Source organism: Salmo trutta, chromosome 10 (genome assembly GCF_901001165.1).
Source record: "Salmo trutta chromosome 10, fSalTru1.1, whole genome shotgun sequence".
Classification (NCBI taxonomy): Eukaryota; Metazoa; Chordata; class Actinopteri; order Salmoniformes; family Salmonidae; genus Salmo; species Salmo trutta.
The window spans coordinates 29328111-29338440 of NC_042966.1; the positions used below are offsets into that span (position 1 = coordinate 29328111).

The window sequence follows — 10330 nt, forward strand, 5'->3', positions numbered from 1 at the left end:
GATGTTCAAAGTTTCAAATATATTTTTATAACCCAACCCTGATCTGTACTTCTCCACAACTTTGTCCCTGACCTGTTTGGAGAGCTCCTTGGTCTTCATGGTGCCGCTTGCTTGGTGGTGCCCCTTCCTTAGTGGTGTTGCAGACTCTGGGTCCTTTCAGAACAGGTTTATATATACTGAGATCATGTGACACAGATTGCACACAGGTGGACTTATTTATCTAATTATGTGACTTCTGAAGGTAATTGGTTGCACCAGATCTTATTTAGGGGCTTCATAGCAAAGGGGGGGAATACATATGCATGCACCACTTTTCCAGTTATTTTTTTAACTTCTTATGGATCCCTTCGCGCACCAATCCCGTTAACAACACCCAGTGAAATTGCAGCGCGCCAAATTCAAAAACAGAAATACTCATAATAATAATTCATAAATCATACTAGTGTTATACATAGGTTTAAAGATGAACTTCTTGTTAATCCAGCCGCAGTGTCAGATTTCAAAAAGGCTTTAGGGTGAAAGCAAACCATGCGATTATCTGAGGACAGCACCCAGCATACCAACACATGAAAATCCTATTTCAACCCGCCCAGCGCAACATAAAAGTCAGAAATAACGATATAATTCATGCCTTACCTTTGAAGATCTTCTTCTGTTGGCACGCCAATATGTCCATTAAATGTCACAAATGGTCACCCAACATGACTACAAAGAATCTAATAAGTTACCTGTAAACTTGATCCAAACATTTCAAATAACTTTCCTAATCCAACTTTAGGTATTTTTAAACGTAAATAATCGATACAATTTAAGACGGAATAAACTGTATTCAATAGTGGATAAAATCAAAGTGGAGCGAGCTTCAGGTCACGCGCCCCAAACAAAACAGTCCACTTGGCGCTACACTCAGAAAGGAAATGGCTACTTCTTCATTTCTCAAAGGAAAAACATCAACCAATTTCTAAAGTCTGTTGACATCTAGTGGAAGCCATAAGAACTGCAACCAGGTCCCTCATAAATCTAGTTCCCCATAGAAAACCAATTGAAAAGACAGTGACCTCAACATTTTTTCCCCCTGGATGGTTTGTCCTCGGGATTTCGCCTGCCAAATAAGTTCTGTTATACTCACAGACATACTTTTAACAGTTTGAGAAACTTTAGAGTGTTTTCTATGCATATCCTAGCCTCTGGGCCTGAGTAGCAGGCACTTTACTTTGGGCACACTTTTCATCTGGACGTGAAAATAGTGCCCCCTACAAGTTATTTTTTTCATTTCACTTCAGCAATTTGGATTATTTTGTGTATGTCCATTACATGAAATCCAAATAAAACAGGTTGTAATGCAACAAAATAGGAAAAATGCCAAGGGGGTGAATAATTTTGAAGGCACTGTGTGTGTGTGTGTGTGTGTGTGTGTGTGTGTGTGTGTGTGTGTGTGTGTGTGTGTGTGTGTGTGTGTGTGTGTGTATGTATGTATGTATGTATGTATGTATGTATGTATGTATGTATGTTTGTTTGTATGTATGGGTTGTTACATACATGTGTGTGTGTGTGTAACAACTTGGAGCTGTGCAAAGAATTTCCTCTATAAGGACAATATGTTCCATAGAGATGTTGGGGCCAGTGAAGGGTGTGCATCTGAACCCGATAGAGATGGCCTTGATGTTGAAGGGTAAAGGGTTAGGAAAGGGAAAGGTAGGAAAAGAAATGAGTGAAGAAGAGAAAGAAGAGGTAGCGCAAACTAGTCTTTGATCATCAGGCGTGGAGAAACGGCCTGGCTAATAAATCCTTTGAGCCCTCTGTCCTCCTGACCTCCAGGCCCTGGGCAGGGTACCCCAGCTGAACCCACAGAAGAGTAACACTAAAACAGGGGGCTGAGGACCCACCCTACACAACATAGCAGCGAGTCCCTCTACCTGGAACCACTCCTCATTGGCCTCTTGACCAGGAGCCATTACTCTAAGGTGGTTTATAAACTATCTATAATGGCTTGGAAATTGTTTTCACATGGTTCCTTTTTAGCACATTACCAACAACTGTGGCTGAGTACAGCTCAGTGGTGTTATCAGGGTTTCCCAGTGGTCAAGACAGCAGAAGCCATATTTAGATGGTGTTAATATATGACAATGCTGTCAACAGTGGTGTGAGTGAGTCACTGGACCAGCAGGCTTCTCTGCAGCTAGAATAGAGAAGCTATGGAATATTAAGTAATGGGGTATGCATAAAGGGGAGAGGTTTGGATGTGACCTGGCCAAGAGGGTTGTTCAAACACGGAGGCCAAAAAGAGTGGACCACAGGTGTCTCGGGTTGGAGAGAGCATTTGAAATTGAGTGGTGAAACTTCAGGCCAGGAGGCACGGGGAGAGGCCAGGGAGGCCGTGTGCTGTGCTGCTGTGCGTTAGGAGTTTTTGTGTGGGAAACAAGACTGCAGCCTGCAAAAGCCATTATGTCCTGGGATGAATTTTCAACCGGTTCCCCACGTCTTCCTCGTCCCACTTTCCCTTCCGACAGCCGATTCTCTTTATTACGCCAGCAGGGAAGGTCCATGAAGAGGCTAGAATTGAGTTTGACAGTCCCGCCTTCCTCTACTCTGTCCTCCCCTCTCCTCCACACCCTCTCTCAAAACCCCTGCGTCCCATGTCACATATTTTTTATCCATGTTCAACGGTGCGTGCCGTGTGTGTGTGTTCACAGATTGACTTGACAGATTAATAGCAGAGATGTTAGAGGTACTATTCTCCCACAGAGTCAGCAGCACAGCTGGGATTACATGTGTGGACCGAGGCCTACAAGTCAAACTGTCGCTCACACGCAGCACATATTACTACAATCAATAACATGCCCAGTCTCTGGCATCGTTTAGTTTAGACTGGCTTGAACATGTTTACATTTATCTCCTAAATAAGGAAGACAGGTGCATTTCCAGCCCTTCCATTGGCATATGACATTAATTCATAGCAAGGTTTCCATTTGGAAAATATGGCGCTGGAAATTTCACCGGCAACATTTTAATTTACCGGACATTTGAGAAATCTGCAGGACCCACATACACTGGGTGCATAACCTGATTAGGGTGTCCACCCACGGTGCTCAGAATGACAGAAATCACATTTAGATTATGGTAATTCATATTAACAGAACATACAAGTCGAGAATGCAACGATGTGCGTCCTTCTTACCAAACTCTGATGTGCACTTCAAACATGTTAGAATAACTGCCACATTTACTTTCCTCAGCCAAGATGAGTATCGAACAGCACTAGCCTTTGTCAATCTACTATCCCCCATAGTAGAAAAGTTGACCTATTATACTGGTCAGCTTGTCGAGAAACAGCCTATTCCAAATAGTCTCTAGGGCAGTTGTGGGAAGACAGAGCCTAAATGCATACAACAACGAGGCCTAGGCTACATTAAAAAAAAAACATTAAAAAGCAATGTGTCTGATGCAACAGATCAGAATGTTTAGCTTAAAATGTTGATGAACTAGTATTTCTTCACATTATAAGCGTACAAGGCAGTAGGATATGCGCGAATGTTCATTCCATAATGCAATTAGCTGGAAAACTATGTTGTCAAAATGGCACCGCACATGCGAGCAGTTTCAAGTGACAGAAAATATCCATTAGAAATGGAGAAAAAGAGGAGATCTAATAGGCTACTTTGAAGCAAGGTAAGACATGCCTCATATGTATTAAAACATTCAGGTTTCAAACAATGAAGTATGTTTTCAAAATGCATAACCTACTGCCTTCAGCTCATTACAAAGTGGTGTGTGACATGCTGATGAAGCCTGCCTTCTGTTGCTGTTTGAGATGCTGCAGTAGCAGCTCTCGCACTATGACAGATTCTCTGCTCAAAGGCTCTGTATCCATCTGTATGCTGTACGGGTGTGAAAAATAAGATACATAACGAAAATGGCAACTGTAAAGTTTGGTGGAGGATTAAAGTCGAGTCAGGAGATCCGTTTACCGTCCCATCCGAAAGACGGCACCCTACACAGGGCAATGTCCCCAATCACTGCCCTGGAGCATTGGACCAGAGGAAAGAATCCCTCTGTTATACAGATGCTTATATTTAAAGTAGTATAGATGTTTTATATAAATGTTATTATAAACTGGGTGATTCGAGCCCTGAATGCTGATAGCCATGGTATAGCAGACCGGTATGACAAAACATTTATTTTACTGCTCTAATTACGTTGATACCCAGTTCACAACAGCAATAAGGGACATCGGGGGCTTGTGATATATGGCCAATATACCATGGCTAAGGGCTGTGTCCAGGCACCCTGCTTTGCGTTGTGCCTAAGAACAGCCCCTAGTCGAGGTATATTGGCCATATACCACATCTCCTCGGGCCTTATTAGTTAAATATAGATGTTTAAGTTTACATTACCTTTGAACGTGCTCCCCATATGAGTCAACACTGAGTTCTTGTGGACACATCTCATTTTGTCCTCTAGTGAGTGGATCTAGAAGGGGAAAAGTTTAATTAAACACTTTAATTAAAGTCTGCAGGTGTAAAGCATTATACATGCTTATAACAAGTTATGAAGTGTCATACCTACAGGCTTAGTAAAGTGTTACCATTTTATTCAAGTGGTTGTGTTCCTTTAAAATGACTTGTACTGAACAGTTTGTGGGAGATAAATAGCAATATACTGGCCTGCTATGGTCATCCAGGGGTTAGTTTATTTGGAAAACGATCTGTCCACAAAATGTGTGAGAGAAACAGTGTGTGTGTGTGTGTGTGTGTGTGTGTGTGTGTGTGTGTGTGTGTGTGAGAGAGAGAGAGAGAGAAACAGTGGGAATGGGCAGGGTAATTGTTTATAAGGTTACAGCAAGAATAAACAGATGTTCCATGTAATGAACTTAATCCAGAAAGATAGACTAACAGTCAGATAGGATGGCCGGAGGGTGAAAGAGTCCTGGAAAGGAAGAGAGGAATACAGTGGTGTGGAATGAGGGATGTACTGTACCATAGAGAGACAGAGACTGAAAGACCAAGGTCAACTGATGCCCTTTTCCCACTACTGAGCCAAGCTGAGCATAGTCGAGCCAAGCTTTACTGTGCTGGCCATATAACACCTTCATCATAGTTGGTGGAACCATAATGGAAAGGTAGCCTAGCGGTTAAGAGTGTTGGGCCAGTAACCAAAAGGTTGCTGGTTTGACTCCCCGAGCCGACTAGGTGAAACATCTGTCGATGTGCACTTGAGCAAGGCACTGAACCATAATAAGAGCTGGATAAGAGCGTCTGCTAAATGAATTTTATTTTAACAAAAAAAACATCCAAGCCAGAAGAGTACGGTTATGCTTGGCACCACCTGTGACACTCACCCTGTCGACAAACTGCTGCTCCTTCAGCCTGGCCTCACTCAGCAGGGTGGTCTTCTCAGCTAGCTGGGCCTGCAGCTCCTCCACACCCATCTGAACCAATACAACACAATCATCAATAACAGACATGAGCAACAAATCAATACAGACAAAGAAACTGTAAGGTCTAGTTTTGGACATTCCTCCTAAATGGGAAAATGGTTTGAACATTGTTTCAGAGCTCTCTTGAACAGAGATTCCAATCTCAATGTGATTAACCTGAAATATGGAGAAATAAAATAAATGTCACTTTTATAGGAGCATCATGTGAGTGCTCTATTTCACAGCATCTGTAAAGCATGGAGACAGAGCGACTGACCTGACATCTACATGAGTAGAGAGTGGCCTGTGAGGCCCTGAATAAGGGTAGTCCTTCCTGAGTGTAACCCCATACAATCCCCACAAAGATATTACATCAGCTTGGAAATATGCAACAGGGAGGTGAACGAGAAAAGAGCTGCACTTCATTGTGTGTGTATGGGGGAGTGTGTCCTATGTGTGTGTGTGTGTGTGTGTGTGTGTAGGTGTTAGTGCAAGCTGATCATTTCTTTGTGTAGAGTGTGTGTGTGATGTGGTGAATGTGTTCTGGCGTGTGTATGTGTGACTGAGCGTGGGTGTTAGTCTGAGGGTCTCTCTACACAGCAACACATGTGTATTAATTCGCCCTCTCCCCCCCTCTCTCCTCCTGCCTTTCTACCTCTCTAGATCCCTGTCCTTTCTAAAGCATACATCTGCCGTCCAGAGAATGACTGCGTCCCAAATAGCACCCTATTACACATATAGAGCACTACTTATAGGGAATAGAGTGCCATTTGTGACACAGAAGGTTAACTGGGAACAGGGATGGAGGGTGGAATGTGTGTACCAGACCTGGGTTCGAATAATATTTAACATTCACATGCTTTATCTGGGCTTGATTGAGCTTGCCTGGCGAAATGGAACCAATAGTCACAAAACCTCTGCCCATCTGGCACTCCAGGCAGTATTTTGAATGGTATTTCAACACAGGTCTGGATGGAGGAACAAAGAGGGGGTGTACTGCCTCTTTAAACCTGTTTTCCAAAAGAGAACACTACCCAGTCTGATCCGAGAAATCCTCATCCTCGATACACACACACACACACACACACACACACACACACACACACACACACACACACACACACACACACACACACACACACACACACACACACACACACACACACACACACACACACACGTCTGGGGTTTGGTTTTGCTTGCCTTTCCACACTGAACCGGTAATCTTTCCTCCATCAGACACATAGGTGTTTCAAATACAGGCCCACAGAGAGGCAGGATCAAGAAAAATTACAGTTTGTGCAGAGGTGTGTGTGTGTGTGTGTGAGAGTCTCTTTTGTGAGCGGGATGAGCAGGAAGCTGTATTAATGTATTGCTTCAACAGAACCCCATCCTATATGTCATCCAGCCAAGCGAAGCCTCCAGGGCTGTATGGGTTTCCCAAAAGTCAACCTATTCCCTTTATAGTGCACTACTTTTGATCAGGGCATAGAAGGTTCTAGTCAAAAGCAGTGCATAGGCTCTAGTCAAAAGTAGTTCACTAAATAGGGAATAAGGTGCAATTTGAGACACACTGTTTGTCGGTGGGAAAATACCACAGATATGGCAACCTCTTTTGACATCCTGTGTGCGGGGGTAAATTAAATACAGTATGAATAAACCGGTAAACCTGTAGCAATGGGGCGGCGGTAGCCTCAAAGTTAAGAGAGGAGGGCCAGTAACCGGATGGTTGCCGTTTTGAATCTCAGGGCTGACGGGAGAAATCTGGCAGGAGTGAGCCAAGCAACCAGTGGGTGGTGGCAGTTCATTCCCAAACTGCTCTGTGGCTAACCCCGTGCCGCTAGTTGTGCTCCTCGCTAGGGATGTGACAAATGGAACATTTTCTTAATGTTTAAACTGACATTTTGTTATTGGTTTTCCATCAAAACAAGAAGAAAATGCATAAAATTCCATGTGAATTCACAATGCAGATGGTCTACATCGTGCTTCCTGCAGAGAGAAAATTATAGAATTTATGCTGCTGGTGCTCTTGCTTTTCATAAGAGTGGCTCGTGTAGCTTGTTGTTGTCATCCAATCACAAGTCATCAAACCGGCACTAGGCTATAGTCAGAGCTAGAGCCTTTGTGTGGCAAGCTATTAGGCGATATCTAACTAAAAGTTAAATGAGAAGGACATGCTACAACCCCAAAAGCCAACATTTCTTAATAATCCGAATGGAGTTGTTGTTATTTACTGTAGGATTCGGAAGGGGAGAAAGTGCACAGTTCAAGTTATGTAGTCTTAACTAGCCTAGCTAACGTTAGCTAGCTAGCTTAACTACTCTCGGTTTGATGCAGTCAAGGCCAGTACTATGTAATCAGAAGAGATGATAAATAACTAGCAATAAATTAGTCTACCAGCACGAGTCGACTTGGTTGCAATCTCCCTCTCCCTCCCTGCGCCCTTCGTCACTCACATAAGCTGCTGCTCTGCTTCGAGCCGCTCACTCTCCCTCATTATAAAGTAGCTAAAAATATATTTTTCTCCTCCTAATGTTACAGCATTGTTGCGTTAGGTATGTTTCATTTTTATTTTCCCCTTTATGTTGATGATCAGGACTTGTTAGTGGTAGTTTTGTAATAACTGCACTTTGATTTTAATTTTGTGATTTTTCAAGGATTTTTTTCCCCTTAACATCAAGGATGCCAAATTGTTTAAAAGTTTTAATCCCTACTCATAGCTTCACCCTGTGTTGCTCCCAATAAACATGTACAGTATGAACTGAGATACCGTACCTCTCCACTGCCGCTGTGGGTCCTTGCCTGCAGGTCCTCCAGCTCTTTCTGTACCTGCCACACTCTGTCCCCCATCTCCACCTCTCGACTCTACCGGGAAGAACAGGACAACCACCCCCAGTCATTTCCTTTCTTAGAAAATACAGTAGGTCTGTACTCAAAAAGTACAGTACTTTCAAATAACTTTCCCCTATTTTTTTTCTTGTATTTATATGTATTTTTCTATGTATTTTGCCTGCATTTTTTTTGGGGGGGGGGGGGGGGGGTTACTTACATTTATTTGATCAGCACACAAACATTTCAGCTAAAAGCCTTTCTTCAGTGTGTATTTCATCTCTGTATAGTCTGATATCACAACTACACAGTATTGTCAGTCAGTCAAATACCAAGTGCTACTCTACTTAAGGCCTCCCTATTTTCATTGTCTGGAGACAGTGATGAATGAGAGAAGACAGCTTTTATTGTAGTTTACTTAACTGAGCAGAGCAGACTATCCCTCTATAGTCATTTAGTCTAGTTTCAAATGTAAATCACCTAACAGACTGTCAGAAGGTAGACACACACACACATTTAGTCTAGTAGTCTTTAATGTAAATCATTCAGCAGACACTACAGCCAGAAGGTATCTGTCATTTAGCTGAGTTCTCTGGGGGACTGATTGAAGGGAGGAGGTTCCATGTCAGTAATAGTTTCCTGATGATGGGTGGAGTACATGTCCTTTTCTTATAAAGCTCAAAGTTGAAAAATATGTCAGGAACTGATAGGAGTGTCTGGACTAGTGACCAGTATCACAATACTATTAGAATCACGACATGGAAACAAAACATAAGTGGACAAATTCTTCTTAGGAAAACAGACCCAATGTTGGACCAGTAAATCCTACTTTAAACTACTTTCTAAAAGCAAACAAGTCAGTCTGTCTGTAAAGATAAATATCATTTAATATAACCCTTTACTTTAAAATGGCCTTAGTTACACAGTAATAGCTGTAGTAATATAGGAACTGCTATGTATTTACATATTGATAAGAGTTTAGCAGTATAGGTTATTACAAGTGCGAGAGACACATTCATGTGCTATTCATTCATACAGTACCGTACCTGCAGGACCTGCTCATATCGATGGACTGTTCTGTTTAAGTCATCATCTTTCTGGGCGATCACCTTCTGCAGCTGATTGGTCTCTTCCCGATGGCTGTCCATAAGCTCCACCTCCACGCTCTGGGCCTTCCCTGATTGGAAGAGAAGAGAGGAGGAAGAAGAGTGATGATATAGGATCAGTTTGGCCTTTTAGGTTATACCAAATATGATTAAATGGACAGACCTGATCCTAGATCAGATTCAGTACTCAGACAGTTTTTGAATACGGGCCAAGAAACAAAGCACGTAGTAGACCTTGAAGTTCACATATTACAAACCAGTCACTCACTTCCGTTTTGGAATGCAGTGTTAATGACTGGACTACAGTGAAAACATATGGTGATTCTTTCAGACAGAGACAGTTTCCTAATTCAATCATCTCCCAACTCCGTTTCACCCCTATTGTTCTCTGTCTAAAAAGTCACTCATCTTTAAAACTCCTTTCATTTTCTCTATTGGAAACACTTCAAATGAATACTACAAGGACCAATTACACATTCATTTATGTGGATTCCATGACAAATGATCAAACAGTGAAGAATTTGCATTGGTGAAGTTTGAGAGTATGGTTAGACTATAAACTAACACCGTAAACCATTTTAGTCACACAAAACAAATTAATTTATAACATATAATGACTTCATATGTGCATATTCATTTTGGTGTTTTGGGCATTGACAGTCTAGTAACATAAGTAGTAAGACGCACTTCCGAAAAACTTGAGGTGCTAACTAACTGAACAGTAGAAAAAGAAAGCTGCGAATTTTTTAATATTTTTTAAGTTTCAGTGGTAATACCTGCCAGTGTCTTATCATGCAATGGCTTGTCAGAAAACTCTGATTCCCTCTCACCAATGGTCTCCTTCAGTGCAGCAGTCATCTCCTGTTCTTTCAAAGCCATCTGTGTGTTGAACTCCCTCATTAGCTGCTTCAGGGACGAGTTCTGCTTCATCTCCAGATCCTCGACCTCAAGCCTGTTCAATGGGGAGAGAATAATTTAA

At 42.2% G+C, this 10330-nt stretch overlaps 1 protein-coding gene across 4 annotated transcripts in view; it reads right to left on the reverse strand.

Annotated features, from left to right (window-relative positions):
* The window catches only part of golga4 (golgin A4), a 52767-nt gene that overhangs the window by 6501 nt on the left and 35936 nt on the right, over positions 1-10330 (reverse strand). For 3 of the 4 annotated variants that reach the window (XM_029765258.1, XM_029765255.1, XM_029765254.1), the window contains 5 exons: positions 10128-10303; positions 9292-9422; positions 8192-8281; positions 5339-5428; positions 4395-4470 (listed from right to left, as the gene is read on the reverse strand). In XM_029765258.1, the coding sequence (XP_029621118.1) occupies positions 4395-4470; positions 5339-5428; positions 8192-8281; positions 9292-9422; positions 10128-10303 (563 nt within the window). The remainder of the gene's footprint in view (positions 1-4394; positions 4471-5338; positions 5429-8191; positions 8282-9291; positions 9423-10127; positions 10304-10330) is intronic. The other variant, XM_029765256.1, reaches the window with a different exon arrangement.